Raw genomic sequence first — 17794 nt, forward strand, 5'->3', positions numbered from 1 at the left:
AGCGGGTACTCCAGCTAAAAATGCTATTTTTTTTTAACAATCAGGCGCCATAATCCAGGAAGTTATGTTCAGATATGATTCGAAAGGAATCAAGATCTTTGTGGAATAAACATAAATTTGAAGTTTCATAAAAATCAGATCAAAATTGTGACCTCTAGAGAGGATCCACAATATTGATATACCATATTTTTTACACTATTTGTAAACGAGGAGCAGCCAATTTGTCCGACAGTTTTGGTCCGATTTTCAAAATTCAAACTCAACCAACAAGATGGTGTAAAGGTGATATATGCTAATTTTTTTTTTTAAATCGAATAAAAATTGTGATCTCTAGAGGGACCACAAGCTAAAAACATGATTTTTTGTACAATCTTAATTCAGGAAGTTACGATCCGATATTGCGAATACCGAAAGGAACCAAGATCTTTGGGTTATAAACGCATACCAAAATCGGATGAAAATTGTGACCTCTAGAGGATCCACAAGCTAAAAATGCGATTTTTCGTACAATCAGGGGCCATAAACTATGAAAGGAATCGAGATCTATGGGAGATAGAACTATATTTCAAGTTTTGTCAAAATCGGATAAAATCTGTGACCTGTTGGGGACACATGGAGACAGACAGACAGATGGATGGACGGACAGGGACAACGACAATATACGTATAAAAAACGTAATTTCAAAGGGGCTCTCCTTAGAATTAGTCAAACAATCCCAGCAATCCTACTACAATGTTTACAAGATGTTGGTGACAGAGGCAGCAACTCTGCAAAAACTCTATGAGCTACTCTAAATTTTAATAGGATTCATCCTTACGGTAGCTTAACAATCCTTGCATGTTTGACAAAAATGATTTAAAACAAAACTCTTACCTGTGGAGTGTTTACACGACTTAGGTAAAGATGGACGTCGGACCGGGGTGAAACTAACATACTTTTACAGGAGCTTAACAAAATTCTAAATCAGAGAACTATCCGTTCAACGAATCATCAACTGACCACATTTATTGTACTGATCAATGAATAAATTTTTTTTTAAAAAGCATGAAAAAGTTTTGTATTCAGAAAGAATAAGTTACATGTTAAATAGATACTATATTAATTATGGCAACATAAAGACGTCAATTCCACGTTCTACCTATTTAGTAAGCAATACAGTCTGTCTTGTAAAAGTACCAGAAAAGCAGTTCTGACAATAAGTTCTAGTCTCTTCATGTTTTATGGGACTGTCAGGAATTCCTGGGTATTTTATATTATGTTCTGACAGCAATTAAAGGTTTTTGTTGTAATAACATCATCATTACAAGGCTCACAAACTTGCAATCATCTATGAATATTGGCAGAGATAACAGTAAAACTTTCTTAACTTGAAAAACATAAATAACATGATAATATTTATTTACAAGATAAATGGTTTTGTCCATATGTTAATTATATACATTAGTAACACTTCGATGATATGGACATGTTTAACTATATCTACCAGATTTTACTGTCTACTTGTGATAAAGTAGGAATTATCACAGGCATTGGTGTAGGACACTGTAGGTGGCACATGGGGCACAAATAACAATTTGTGTTCCCCATCCAAACTGCTAAAAAATATATTGCCATCTTGTTGGTATGAAAATCAAAAATATAGATAAAAGACATAGGCCCCTATACATGGTAAATAAAAAAAAACTACATGTAAACATGAATTTTCAATGATAAAAAATAACTAAACTATCTGCTAATTCTTGGGCTGACTAATCTGCCCAAAATATGCCAAATAGGGACCAGTCTGAGATGTAACTACAATCCGGGATATCTGGCCCAATAAAAATATGTGCCCCTGTTTATGCAAAAAAGCATATTTCAATACAGCACATTCTAAAAAAACATCGTTATAGCTATAATGAACTTCCAAATCCATCTTTCTCTTGTTTGGAGTTCAGATGTCAAACTGTGATTAGGGCTCCCTCTACTTTTAATGTGCTATTTTTGTTAAAGGTGAAAAAATATGTCTGGATATTTAACAATATTGATTAAATATGATTGTAAAAATCTTAGACTAAGTGTGTCATGAATTTCACTTAATCTTTATCTCATGACTGCAAATGTTGAGCATTCACAGAGTTTAACAAAGTGAAACAAGAGCCATTACCTACTCTAGACATAATTAATGGAAATTGCTGAAATTCAATAGGCTTCTTCGATTCACTAATGTTAGTGATACATATGAATTTCATACCGATCAGATGATAACTTTTGGTTTTAGAGCATTCAAAAGGTTGCACAAGGTGAAACAAGGCCCATAACTCTACCAGTAATTGACAGAAATTGCTGTTATTTAATAGGCTTCTTTTCTTCACTCATTTAAATGATGCATATAATTGATACTGATCGGATAATAACTTTTGTCGTGAGAGCATTCACAAAGTTCAGGCTTCTTCGTTTTACTAATTCAACTTGGTGTTAGAGTGTTCACAAGGTGCAACAAAGTGAAACAAGGGCCAGAAGAAATTAATGGAAATTATTGAAATTAAATAGGATTCTTCATCTCACTAAAGTAAACAACATATATCAATTTTAAAACAATCAGATGATAAATGTAGTCTGTAGAGTGTTCACAAGAAATTGTGGACGACGGACGGATGGACGAGGGGCGACAGCAGTATATGGCCACATGAACTCTAACTTGATAAAATTGACAAAAAATTCAACCAAATACTACATATGACATAGAGTTCTTTTAAAAAGAAAGTTCATACAAGAATACGTTTTTCAAATTAACAATTTGAAACTGAATCATCTCATCTGAAACTTGAGAATTTTGAAAATTTTCCAGCTATTGTCTGTGTGTTATATGATGCTTTTGTAATATATTTTTTTACCAGCAGAAATCAATTCACCAAATGTTTTACATGTTCTTATTCTTCATCACCATACTCAAAATGTGTAAAATCTGGTCATTATGATAAATTGAATCCTATCATATTACTTTATGAAGCACCCAATTTCCTACAGGGCCTATGAATAAATAACGCCAGCATGGATCCTAGATTTTTGTAGCAAGGCAACCAATTATGAAACACATGTTGCCATTTGCCAGGAAATGAAACATATGCCTATCAACAGCTTTGGTGTTCGGACAACAAAACCAACAACGGTCAAAATTGTAATGATTTTGGGGTTTAACGTCCACTCAACACAAACTATATCATTTTGGGACTAACATATGGTTCAATTTTATTTCAATAATTTGCTTGCACGTAAGAGGTCTTTAACAGTAGGAGGAAACCAGAGGACTGGGAGAAACACCATTAGTAAGTGCTGGAGGGACGAAATACACACAAAACAAAGACAGGTTGCCAGGCATCAAAACATATGCCCACAGCAGCTAAGTCATCCGGGGAGTCAACCAGGGTTGTCTCATATTTTTTCTTTTGTCAGAAATGAAAACATTTACCGGTACAACACACTAAAATCTGATTACAAGTAACAACCCATTTGGCTTTTAGTTCTGCCCTATTCTAACATTTAGCAGGGAATCAGAACCACACCACTTGACTCAGTGACAGACCTTATGATCCAAGGCCACCCAACCCCCTCAATGTTTTTTGGAAGACCTAAGTATCTAGTTCATTTTACTGAACATCAATAGAGTTCTTTCTGTCAATACACTGATCAACCTAGATTTTCCGGCATGGTTCTCCCTTGTCAGTGATGCAAGACAGAAGGCCTGACAAAAACAGCTGTCTAGTCATTTGGATGGGACGAAAAACCGAGGTCCTGTGTACACATTGGCGTGCACATAAAAGATCCCTTGACAGTTGGAATTTGATATAAGAGTAGGACGTGGTGCTGCTGTCCGGGCAAAATTTCCCTCATAGCCCACTGTATGGCATATGCCTGTCTTCATTAGCCCAGTTCGGAGCAGAACAGTAGGACGTTGAACCCCATTTCACTTCATTTCATTTGCACAGATCAATTACAAATGTGTAGATCAAAGAATCCATCAAATTGGCCATAGTACTGCATGGAAATAGTCTAAAATCTCAGACCACATAATACAAAGGGCAGCCATTTGAAACAGTGCTCACTCACTCTCAATACGGTGAACAAGGTACTAAAATTTCAGTTGACAACAACACTAATTCCACAAAAAAATGTAAACACGAATTCAATTTTTGGATTTGAATTCAAAATTTGTGATCCAGAAATCCGAAATTTTATAGAGTTCTTTCATACGGCCCAATGAAGAATCCATTAAAACTTCCATTAAAAACTTTGATTGGAGTCGTTGCATTATTCTTCCAATTCTGATCAAATGCGGTATGTGACTTTACATCAACGAAATCTCCAACAGGATCAACTTGAATGCGATTCATTATTTAGTTGCCATGTAACTGCCCCATAACTTAGTGAAAATATTCCAAGAATAGCTAGCATAGTTTGTGGAGTTTTCATTGAATTTAAATGAAACTTTCTATGTAACCATTGATAAACGGTGAAAAAACAGATTTACGAAAGTGAAAAATTATCTTCTGTGTTTATTTTTAAATTTAGCAATTTATATAAATGTTAGTAATAAAATATTCCATATCTCATGCCGGATAAAAGATAGATTTTAATTTTATGTCTTTGAAGTTTTGTAATTGAAGTAGGTGTTTAAGTTCAAACTGCACAACCACATTAAACTATATATAGATTTAATTACTCATACCGGTATCATATTAAAATCTGTTTCAAAATGGTTAAGATACCATTTACATGTAACTTTGCATCTGTACACATTTTACGAACCCTTCCAACATCTCAGCCATGGCAGAACTGGAGACTATGGAAATGATACAAGGAAATGTTTGATGTACATAATTATTAGTAAATATTTACTAAGTAAATATTTGAGGGAGAAAAGTGTAAATTGACATATTTTAGAGGTGTAAATTCTCTCTTCGGATATAACAGACTTCGAATGATTCTTCAATTCTTTAATATACCAGAACATAAATATACATATATCGTCATACAGTACTGACAGGCCAGCTACTGCACTTAGTAAGGGACAGGCCCATAGCCAGAGGGGGGCAAGTCAAAAAAAAAATTTGCCGACCACAGCTCTAAAATACCTACTGTAGACTGTGCCCCGGGTGTGCCCCCCCTAAAAACTTCACTGCCCCTCCGAAACTAGCACTAAAATCAACCTAATATTACCCAATCAAATTACTAAAATTTGGATTTTATCTTAGTTAAAATTTCGTGAAACAGGCCCCTGGTAAGGGATCCTAACTAATGATTCCTTCAATGTACAAATTTTGTTATATTTAAGGAAAATCAGATAATAGGATAGAAGCAAATGTAATTAAAACTGACACGTCGATAGATGAACAATGCATAAATTGTTAAACAATATGATAAATCAACAAAAACAATAGATTGGATTAATGTTGTTACCCAATGAAGGCTTGAAAAGTGGTGACAGGTTAACGACTTGCTAGCCAGTTGATCTTAAAGTGGTTAATTTAAAAAACATTAATTATCGTAGTGATTGGCAGATTATCACACCATTATAATATTATATTTAAATTGTAACTTTAATCTCACAACAACACAGAAAAAACTCATCACATTAAATTATATTCAATTTGAAGACAACATTGTAAAACATATAATTCCATTTTCCAAATAGAGGATCAACATGATTGCTTTGACTGACCTAAATTAAAGACTTGATAGGATCACCATGATTACTCCACGATTAAACCACGATATCAACCGTAGCGCGAATCGTTATAGTGGGAACCTAGCATAAGGAGTAGACTTACACTTTCACCCTCCCCTCCCTCCCCCATCCTCAATACTTTAAAAGATTGGAATTCCAAATAAGCTCCTAGGTTTTCAAGCAAAGTCCAACTCTGTTTGGATGGTCCAGGACGGATTATTCTTCAGACTATATGCAAATTGGTCAGTCTTTTTTTTTAAAAATGACAATACATGTACATGAAGAGGGCAGTGTAACCAGAACTAGGATGATAGCAACATGCCACATGTGTATATATTTTTACTTTAGCTCAGAAATCATGTTAGATATAGGTACCAGTATGTTAACAAAAACATTCTACTGTCAATATTTTGTTAACTTATCAGTCTTACTCTCTCTTTTTTATCCAAAAAATTGAAACATGTAAAAGATGATTTTGTCTACAAGTAATAGAACATCAATCAGTGTCTGCTGTGTTATCTTGTTACTTTGTAATAATATTTATTTAAGTTTGTTATCTTAATAACAGTGGAACAATGCTATAATAACAACTATGATACATGTACCAATACTAGTCTATAAGATATGGTTATACTATAATAGCCTACCTAGTAGTTTGTGGTATCTTTAACTAGTTTGTACTCTATCATTGATAATATAATAGTGCTTCATGCCAACTGGTAAACTATAAGCTATGTATAATGAGATATGCAGCATGTCTTTCATGCATCTTGAAACAGAGAAAAAGTGGGAGAAATGGCCTTTACAGCTCATTATTTTGCTTTGGGCAAAGCATGCCATGTTGCCTGTTGTTACACAGAATTATACTCAAACTTACAATGGCACCTATGCATCGTATTATAGTGCAGCTTAACCCTAACCCCTTTGACAAGTTCCCACTTAAGTTTCCTGTTATGTGCTATATAGAGTTGGGAAACACAAGACCCTCGGAGAACATAGTGTAACCAAACAACAAAGACAACCTATTATTTTGATCTTTAGAAAATGAAGTTAATCACCACAAATTAAAAACATACAACATAATATGCCTAAAATCTTTTATGGAAAAAGTTACACCGTTATTATTCTGAAAACTTTATAGATTTATGTTTCCTAGAATGAATTCCATATTAATTACAAAAATAATTCCAATAAAGCTATGCAAAAGTACTTTTTCTGTCTGCTGGATAATGACGCATAATTGATAAAATTCATGACATTAAAAATGAATTCATTTTTTAACAATAAACTATAATTTCTAATAAAGAGCTTCACCAGTCATTCACTGGCTTGTCAACAACTACCATTATTACATTCAGTTGCAGTCCATAATGTAATTCATCATACCATCTGCAACCGGATAATCCGATCAAACAGAATCATAGTTATCCAGTCAAAATTCCTTTCATTAATTTATTGCATGCTTCATATAACACACAAACATTCCACGATAATGCATGTTCATTGCACGTGTTTTAATCAATAGGTTGCACATTATACAGAGGAAATACAATAAATTATGAACATTAATATCACAGCAAATAAACAAGGGCCTTCTACAATCTTGCTTCATGTTTGGGTAATATTATATATCGGCACGCATTCTTCATGTCTACTTATATTTAATGCATGTGCATTCTATCTTTCAAATAACATCGTACTTAACAAATCACGGTCACAGTATCTCAGAAAATAAATAATGCTGCTCTAAAATCTCATCAATTCATACTTTGTGTAATGTTACACATTCTTAAAGCATGTTCAATGCATGTGTATTTCTCAGTGGAGAATATACAAATCCTAGTTCACTAAAACCAGAAATATAATATTGCCTATTAAAGACAGAAAACAAACAAAAGATAACGATATCAGCCAAGCCTAATAACCTGCTGTTGTTCCGTCAAATCTAACTTATAAACTTTCATATACATATAAACTTCTTCCAGATTTCTATGGCATCTGGGAAACATACTTGTAAAATCTCTTCATTTATTTATCTTATATTGGATCTCATCCCTCTAACAATATATTACTTATATATACACTATCAAAATAAATCCACAAATATAAACGTCTTGTCGCTAAAGCCTTGAACAGTAAAAATGGTTGCAAATGTTAAATTTAACATCCTAACAGTTCAGTAGATTGATTTATTCAGAAATCTATTGTTTGGACTTGTGTCCTGTTGCTCACTGTACAGACAGGACATACTCAACCTTGTTTACAACAACACTATGTGATTTTATAGTACCACTGCCCTGGCAAAATTCAATCACTATATATAATAAGCTAATCATATAGCGGTCTTTGGTATTGTTTCATTTAGTATGTAAACATACAAAATGTATGCACACTACTCTAATGGGAAGTGGTATCAGATTTTCTTAACATAATAAGCATACCATGCCTTATGCATAGCAACCATCTCTACTTGTGGCTAAAAGAATAATTGATTTTATAAGCTGAAGCTATTGGGTAGATCTGGGATGGCCAATCTTTCACAAACCATGCACCAATTTGTCACACACGATTTTAGATGTGCCATACAACTCTTGTACTCCCATTTACAGACATAAATTGGCATTTTTACATGATAAAATTATCAAATACGAAAACAATGTCTGATAAAGTAGATAAACATCAATTGTGCATAAAGTAATAAATTCACCAAAAATAATGAGTAGACTTACTGCCTTACGTTATTATTATCACAGGGATGCAATGCACGAACCAACCGTTTGTCATCCCAGGGGTAGATGGTATAATCTTGTGCTAAAGACTATGAAGTTACAGTGCTATAAAATATATTTCAGTTTATGAAACAGTACTGTGTGTTTGGTACACTTAACACATGTTCTTTTTTATCTATATTAATCATTGTCTAGCTAGTTCGTGTTTGAAATGTCAAATTTTTCTCTAAAACTGATAAAAAAGTAGACAATAATACATATAATATGTCAATACAGATTTGTTAAACTTATTTGTTAAGAAGGATCCCAGGAAAAGATTTGGTTCAAAAGACTGACAATGTTTGTGGTGATTTAGAACTTAGAACAATGGGGTATCTTAATAATATCACGATCCCATTTTCCAGAAAATATTTTTTCAAACAATCCCCAAATGCAATTTGAAGCTTTCCTTGTACTTCAAATTTCATCTGACTCCAATCCTTATTCTAAACCTGTGTGACTCCAATCCTTACTCTAAACCTGTGTGTGATCCAATCCTTATTCTAAACCTGTGTTACAGTTTGGCTTATTGTTCCCAATTGGTGTGTTCTCTTGCATATGGAGAGGTATGACTTCCAAATAAACTGTCTTCTAAAATGTCTTTTCTAATGATTGAATGTAATATGTAAAAACTCATTATGTCATTTACACTTTCAATTTCTCAGTTGATTTTATTATACAAGAAGAATCTGATATTTCCATAGATGTTAATTTACATTTCTTTGCGTTTTGCATCTCTAAATCATTATCTCTAAATTATTATTTCGTAAAAATGACACGCAAAAAGCATAACAAACAAATGACATTTGGGCCATTTGGCTATTGTAACATTTAAATGCAGGGTATGCTTACTCTTTCTAGAATGCTTGATTTGACTTTCAATAGAAGATTTCACATATTATAACCAGTACCACATTTTGGGCTGAGTACAATATCAAAAGTTCCATTGGATGACTGAAAGATTCTAATTTAGATTTCAAAATATGAAGGTCTTTCTCTGAACCCTCATTCGGTCGGCCTACAATTGGGGGCCCCATTCCAACCCCTGGCTGTTGCATTCAATAGGGCCCCTTTTACACCAAAGACTATATAGAGTTCTGTGGGTAATTTTGACTTTGGCTTCAAATGTGAGATGATTCATATGACTGATTGTCTTTAAAAAGGACTGGCTGGAATTCATAACTTGATTTAAGTTTGAATATACCTCACAATGCACCAAAATGAATCTATTTTTCAATTTCTTAATTCATGCTCCCCCCACCTTCCACTGGCTTGTCCTGGGACCCCAAACGGTTAATTCGGCCATGTTTATAACCAATTCTATTTTACAAATCTGTATTTAATAGACAATACATCATACTCCTAGATATACAACTTTAAGAGAAAAACAAAACCATCAAACTTTGTCATTCATGCAGATTCAGATCTCAATTCTACTCAACTCAGTTGCTATATAACATTTATGTAGCCAACATGTATATACTGTACTCAGACTAATTTACTGGCTAATAGTATACATATGTAAATAATGTTTGTTTAGTCTAGAATCATGTTCTGTTCATTAATGATGTCTTCCCTAATTATTGTATAGAAATTTATTAAAGTAACAAAAAGAGGATACAAATTTCATTTCAGAATTTAGCACAATAGTTAAAGAGACTTAAAGACATGATGCCAGTGTACATGATGTTTGGAATCGTTCCAGGAATATCTTATCTGGACCTTTTTATGGAGCCTATTATCATGTAGAAAACACTGCTTTACATTTTGATAGCTGCATAAAGCTAATTTTATTGCAAAGCCATAGGCCTACATTCTTATCACTGAATGCAAGCTTATCACTGAAGTCAACAAATTAGTCAGCAAAAGTCTGAACCTTATATATGATTTAAAGACACTGATTGGCATTTGAGTGGAGTTATTCTCAATCCCCCGCAAACTGCAAAGATGAATCTCTAAAAAGAATATCAGTCCAAAAATCGTTCAATTCAGTCAATGCCGGATTAACCATGGTGGGGGCCCTGGAGCCTGGAACATGTGGGGGGCTCCTGATCACCGACCGCGGAGCCGGCCACCGCGAGCGCCACAAAGCCCCCCAGGAAATTTTCAGAAATTGGAGGCCGGAAACGTGATTTCCTGGCATTTCAGGCACTTGTGTCGGAGCCATTTAGAAGTACCTCCCCTAGAAAAAAAAAAATTCTGCCACAAAATTAGCGCATTCTAGAGGGGGGGGGGGGGGGGCTGGAGTCCATTGAGCCCATTAAATCCGCCACTGTAAGTCAGCAGAGCTACATCAAACCTAATTTTGAAGTCGCTCAGTGATAAATAACGGGGTCACTTGATTCGGAATCGTATAATATCCCCCACGATGATTTGATGAATAGAGGCCGTAACGTTACGACCAAGCCGGACTCGATTTTTGACGAACGTCTAACACTGTAAGTACCAAACGGTAATACGAGATTTAATCAAGAAATCTGAATATTTCGTGTGATCATGATGTGCATCTCATCAAATTCAGCTTATACCCCAAACAAATATCAACAACACTAACAACAACAACAACTACAGCTTATATATACAATCGTACGTCAATCTGAGGCAAATTTCGCGCTACTCGAAATGGTGGGGATGGGTAATTTGTTCGAGTTAGACGATGTTCGGTCCGATAGAAGATCTCACGACAATAAAAGACCATGTGTTACACCCTTAGATAAAGCCACAAAAAGCGTTTATTTTTCAAATCTTCAAGTTTCCGAGAAAGTTGACAAGGCAGAAATTCAACCCCGTACAAGGCAGTACTCTCATTATAATTTGACAATTCGCCTGTAAATAGTGTTGAATTCCGGCGATCCACTCAGAAAACATATCGGAGCATCGGAGGGGCCCCGTCACTAGGTCACCGGCCGTTGGAGTCCTCGGTCCGACCATGCTCGAGGAGCTCAACTGAGATTTTTGTGGGGGGTCCTCTAATGTGGGGGGGCCCTGGGGCCTATGGGGCCTATGCTACATATAACAACATGTAGCATCTTCTGCAGATGATATAAACAAGACTGGACCAGATGATAAGATCTTTTAATAGGTAATTCGTTTGAATCCAAACTGGGAAATTATCTACCATGGATATTTTGGTTTGTTAAATGATCAATTTCAGTATATTTAAGCGTGGATTAAACTGTAAAAAATTACAATTTGTCTGAAAAATGCAAATGACATCTCGGTGCTTTAAATGACACCATAGAGAGAGAAAGAGAGAGAGAAATGGGGTTTAACGTCCACTCGACACAAACTAGGTCATTTCGGGACTAACATATGTTTTTTTTATTTTATTTACATAATTCGCTTGCGCGTAGGGGTCTTTAGCAGTGGGAGGAAACTGGAGGACCCAGAGAAAACCGACGAGGTTGGACAAATGACACCATAACTTGTGTAAGATTATATTAAAGCTTTTATAAGACTGTTTCAATCAATCACAGTGTAAACTTACATGTCACTTTCAGTCATGAATTTGTAAAATAATTGTTTCAAACTTGTATCTTGGCCCTAAATGTAGTTTCTTCATGTACCTGGCCATTTTTCACAAGTATAATTTTTCAGATTAAAGTGTTTTGTGACATTTTGAAAGGCAAAAGAGTCTCTTATAAATCTATTTTCTGATTGTATTAATGTGTACACATATATCATTCCTTTAGCAGGGTTGACAGGCTGTGGAGAGACCCTATAATTTGTTTTTTGTTTTCTTGAACTTTGCCCTCATTACAATTTTTCCAATTCTATTGTCCCAATATTACTTCTGAGTTCTGATGGTCTAAAAAAATTCAGCAGTTATTACATGAGGCCAACTTTACCTTGTACTTGATTAGGAGTATGGTTGCTTGTCTAATCTTGTCAGTTTTCTGGGGGTCTGGCTTCCCCCCCCCCCAGTTTCCTCCTCTCACCCCAACCCCCACCCCCACTGTTAAAGTGAATTATTGAAATAAGATTGTACCATGTTAGTCCCGAAATAACCTAGTTTGTGCCAAGTGGATCTATCTCTATTGTATTTATTCATCCCAAATTTTCATACCTGATGCCATAACTCCAAACAGGATTAAAGGAATAATAAATGTATAATTTATATATAATCTTGATTACATCTGTCAAATATCGTCAATCATACATTTGAATTATTCTCTCTAATTGTCAGTCTACAGATGTTACCAAACCGCTAGACATGGATTGAAAATTGGAAAGTTCAACTCAATTTCAACAAAGAAATGAACTTTAAAATATAAACTTATTTGTCATTTAGTTCAGTCTGAATGAATAAAGATAATACTTAAGTTGTGACTCATTGAAACGCACCAACTGACAAAACATTAAAAGGAAATCTCCAAAGCCAAAGTATAGAAAGTTAAGGTTGATTTAATCCTCAGTAGGACTTCATAAAATAATCTCTTTATAGTCTCAAATACATGAATATGATATGTATTATATTAGAGTGCTAATAAAATAGATAGATGTTTGTCTTTCATCTTATCTAAATGTATTTGGTACAACTTGAGTGTTGACTGGAAAGGGAAATGTAATCTATTATTTTTCACTTTTAACTTCCAGAATTTATTACAAAAACATAACTAAATAAAGATAATACAATTAAATATGTGTGAAAGATAGTAAAATTTAAAATATTTATGAGATTGTTTTGTGATCTATTAATTTATTCATCAGTATAATAACTGAGTATGAGAACTAATATCTAAACGGTAGAGTATATCACAAGTAGATATTATTGTATTATTTTATTTGATTGTCAATCATGTGTCAAGTTGTATCCTTAGCACTTTTGGTCAACTACAATGAAAAAGTTTGCCGGTTTAACAATTTTCCCTATGTCATTTTCATATTTTGTCTAACAGTTTAAGTGTGTTTGATGTGTTTTCATGGGAGATGTGTTGGTAAGCTTAAGGACCGCCCAGGGCGGCACAAACTCTAATTACACCACTGGTTAGGAAGTGTCATTATTAGGGAACAATTCACAAAGGGCACATTTGTTTAATTAGCGACCTATGGTATGGACAAACAAAATTTTACTGGAAAAGAACCATTTGTCCATCTACAAGTAAATGACAGATTTACAGTAAACATTTTGAGGTTAAGATATTTTTATTTATAACAAGTTTAGAGAAAAAAGGGCACATTAATTATTAGCACTCTTGGATTCACTGTTGCAATGGTATTTCACCTTATGTGAACAGAGTCTACCTGCATTCTACACTTCCAGTCAAATTCACACATAATGACCTTTTAAACTTGTATCAGTCAATTCATGTATGTGTAGCCTATTTAAAATACAGTTGAGCAAACTGAACTGATGAAAGTCATATATTTAGATTGCTCTCTGATTTATGTTAAAAGAACTGCATTTAAGGAGGAATTAGTACCACTTTCATCAAGGAATAATAAATCTTTAATGTTATCATTTCATGCAAATTAACCTAAATAGGGCACAATGCCAAAACTTAAGGATGGGTACAAGATTTTAACAGTATTTAAAACCATCATGAAACTCCAACCTTGTAATGATAGGTTAACAACAGATAAATTAGCACTTTATCTGTTTTATACTTTATGCCTGCATGAATCTGGTCATCTATTAACTTCAAAGACTATGACACAAACTGTGCAGTTTTAGAAGGTCACCCACCCTCTGTCAAATAACCCATGCTTTCAAATAATTTCGCATAATGGTATGCATTTACCTTGATGACAACATAACTGATTTACTGCATTAAATTTTTATATTCATTATATATACTGAGTATTATATGTGATTTTAGCAGCATAGAGAAAGAATGAACGTTATTACTAGTGTCAGTTTAAAGTTAGATAATCATGTAGTGCATGGGTGTGTCAGGAATCTGATTAAATATCAATGCAAATAACATCATTTAGTCTAAATCTCAGTAATGGATCAGTGAATTAATTAATCACAAATGTTGCACACAAATAACTATCTAAGATGAACATATCAAATCATATTCAGTTGAATACAGTGTTTCTGATTGGTCTTTTCTGCCAAATTGAGAGTGCCTCTTTTATGTCATTGTTGTAAAACATTTCAAGCATAAGAAAGACCTTAATAACTTTCATTTAAATACTTTAATAGCCGGCCTAACTTTTTAAGTAAACAGTTTTGACATTTTATTTGAATATGTTCTTATACTATTTTCTTATAATGAAGTTAAAGTCTTTAACCATGTTAACTTATTCAAAGTTATCTAGGTCAAAAAAACTTGATATGCTTTCACATAACCCAACTGAACTAGGATATTGTTTTAAAGATGCCATCCAAGACTTTACTATAATGTTGATATGTGGCTGTAAATACAGAAATTAACCAATCTAAAGAAATAGCCTCATCAACATTTTTCAGCACAAAACAGAGCTGTTCAGAAATGGATACACCAAAATGGTTGTAGAAGAAAGAATAAGATTGTGGATTACCGAAATATAATTTATTTTTAGGTATAAGGCTTGACTTACATTCAATCGTTTCTGTTTTTTCTCTAATTTCAAATAAGTTATGTTCACCGAAATATGCCAGAAGTCTCAATCGAATGACAGTCTCTAGCATCTGGTTATACCAGCCTACACAGATAGTATTTATTGCGCATACTCTCGAGATAAAAATATGGCATCACCGTTTCACATGACTTGTGAAATATGTCTAGCCTTATTCTGCGAGTTCCTTGTTACAAATGGCGCTGAAATGCATTATGTTACACGTAAAATGTTTATTTTTGTCTTAAATAATGGATATCAAAAGCCCATCTTTTCCCCGTAAGATCACAACATCAATGTTGATTTAAATTGACAAATAATTTGTGTTTCAAATGTCGAAGATATATTGAGTTAGATACTTATAATAGCTACTTTAAGTCATCATATGTTGCATTTTCAAATTTAGAGCAAATTTCAAAAATAATAAAACATTGCTAAAAAATGGAATTTGACACTTGTAAATCTATATAAGCCGGGTATGCTGCTAGTTCAAGATATAGAACATACGACAGTTGAAATATCCGACAGAAACATAACTTAAACTATCTTTTAGACGCTTTATATTTATGGTATGCAAATGACAACAACTAATCCCGTAATTTGTGCTCTTTTCAAATGACAGCTCACTTTCTGATGTGCCAATATAATCACAAATATGATTTTTCTATCATTTTATGTATGACACTGTTGCACACAGCTTGTAATATAAGATTATTATACAAACATCAGATTTTAAATGTTTTTAGATTATTATATTACCAAGAAATTAATTTTGATTTCAAACTTGAGTTGTCTTGTTATTATAAGTCTTGCTATTGGATCCATTAAGAGGGACGGCAACACTCCCTTGACAAGGTGACTAAAGCTGGTTATTATAAAAGTTGAAGATGACAAGAAATTAAAATCTGTAATACACCCAAAGTTACTTATAAATGAAATGAAATGAAATGGGGTTTAACGTCCTACTGTTCTGCTCCTATACTGGGCTAATGAAGACGGGCATATGCCATACAGTGTGCTATGAGGGAAATTTTGCCCGGGCAGCGGCACTATCGCCTACTCTTATATCGAATTCCAACTGCCAAGGGATCTTTTACATGCATTCCAATGTATACACGGGACCTCGGTTTTTCGTATGATCCGAAGGACTAGATAGCTGTCCTTGTCAGGCCCTCCGTTCTGCACCACTGTCAAGGGGAAACCACGTCGGAAAATCCCGATGAAATTTCTCGGCCAATGCAGGGATCGAACACCCGACCTCCAGACTAGCGAGCCAGCGTCTTAACCAACTAGCCACCGTGGCTCCCAAAGTTACTTATATCTACAGTGTCTAAAAGTCCATATTCCTGAAGCAATGCTTCTGGTGTTTCTGATTGATTATCTACACTAAGGAGGCTCACAATTTCACTCATAATGCATCAGCATCTAGCTATGAAATGAACTATAAATTTCCAAAAAGCTTAATTGATGCACATTTGAATGATTACGGGGGGGTGGGGGGGGAGGGGGTTAATACAAGTACAGACATAAAAACATTAGAAAGTGTATGCACAATCATCTTGACTAAAAGGCAAGCAAACAATCTTCAGATGGGATTAAATCACATTTAACAAGTGATACCAGTTGTTTCAAAAATGGATAAGCAGACTCTGCTTCATGCACAATATTGTCACTCAATGAACACAAGTCATATAAAACCAAAGAGCTAAGAAATAAGAAGAGAAATCTGAGATATTACAGTAAATACAATATTATTCCTGTACCTAATTTACTATAAAATATAAGAAGTGATTGTGCATGCCAATGTGTAATTTTGTTCAGTTTTTAAAATGAATAATACTTTCTTAATACGGTTACTATTGGTGAAATTAGCATCTCTGTTCCCGTGGTATGAAGACTACCCGTCGGGCATAACGCAAACAGTTATGCAACAGTTATGTTGACTGCCTCAGAAGCGTAACGCACGTTAATTCAGAATACACAGTGCCATAATTGTCCATAACTCCCGATCCAATATTGCAACGTTATATTGGAATACAGAATAAAACCTACCTTTTTGTCTCGATCAGAATATGGTATGGCAAGCCATGGCATTGAAGAGAAATACTCCGTAAATCCGTCTACATCTTTATCCCAACTTACAAAAATAATTTCCAAATTTTCACCTTTTTCTGATTTCTTAAAGTTTGTATAAAAGTCGGCAAGCTTTGGTGTAAATCCCCGACATGGCGGACACCAATTTGCTGAGAAATACAGCCCGACAATTCTGTCTTTTCCACATAATGATTTGGTTAAAACTTTGTCTCCATTTTTCTTTATGACACTCTCACCAATTAATCCTTCTAATTTAGCTGCCATTATTGCCTAAAATGAATAATTCCACACAGACGACAGAACGTAAACCACGCGCTCCGAACCGCCACACAGAATACTTGAAGCTTTTCGCTAAAAATAGAATTCTTTATTCTCGTTTGAGGTAGACCTATGAAAGCCTGCGCGGGACATTAAAACCTTGGATTGTTCGATATTACTGAGCCCTGGTTAACAAGTTAAACACTGCATTACCATACGGAATTTAGTAACTTATGCTGACCAGGCCCATGCAAGGAGAGGGGGCCGTAGCCGGTACATCGCCGCGGACGCCCTTGGAGTCCCAGGGGGCCCAAAAATATTTAATATTTTTACGTCGGCTTTGCCGATATTCGTGTACTACTCTTGGATGTGGGGGTGGGTCAAAATTTGTCACGCTCTGGCACCTAAGATTATCTCTGCGGCT

At 34.5% G+C, this 17794-nt stretch overlaps 1 protein-coding gene across 2 annotated transcripts in view; it reads right to left on the reverse strand.

Moving 5' to 3' along the window:
* The window catches only part of LOC126824879 (nucleoredoxin), a 38699-nt gene extending 21225 nt beyond the window's left edge, over positions 1-17474 (reverse strand). The window contains exon 1 of one of the 2 annotated variants that reach the window (XM_050554287.2): positions 17071-17474. In XM_050554287.2, the coding sequence (XP_050410244.1) occupies positions 17071-17376 (306 nt within the window). In that variant the 5' untranslated portion in view covers positions 17377-17474. Of the gene's footprint in view, positions 1-873; positions 979-17070 lie in introns of those variants that run through there. The other variant, XM_050554288.2, reaches the window with a different exon arrangement.
* Between the last annotated feature and the right edge of the window lie 320 nt (positions 17475-17794).

This window comes from Patella vulgata, chromosome 6, assembly GCF_932274485.2.
Source record: "Patella vulgata chromosome 6, xgPatVulg1.2, whole genome shotgun sequence".
Lineage (NCBI taxonomy): Eukaryota > Metazoa > Mollusca > Gastropoda > Patellidae > Patella > Patella vulgata.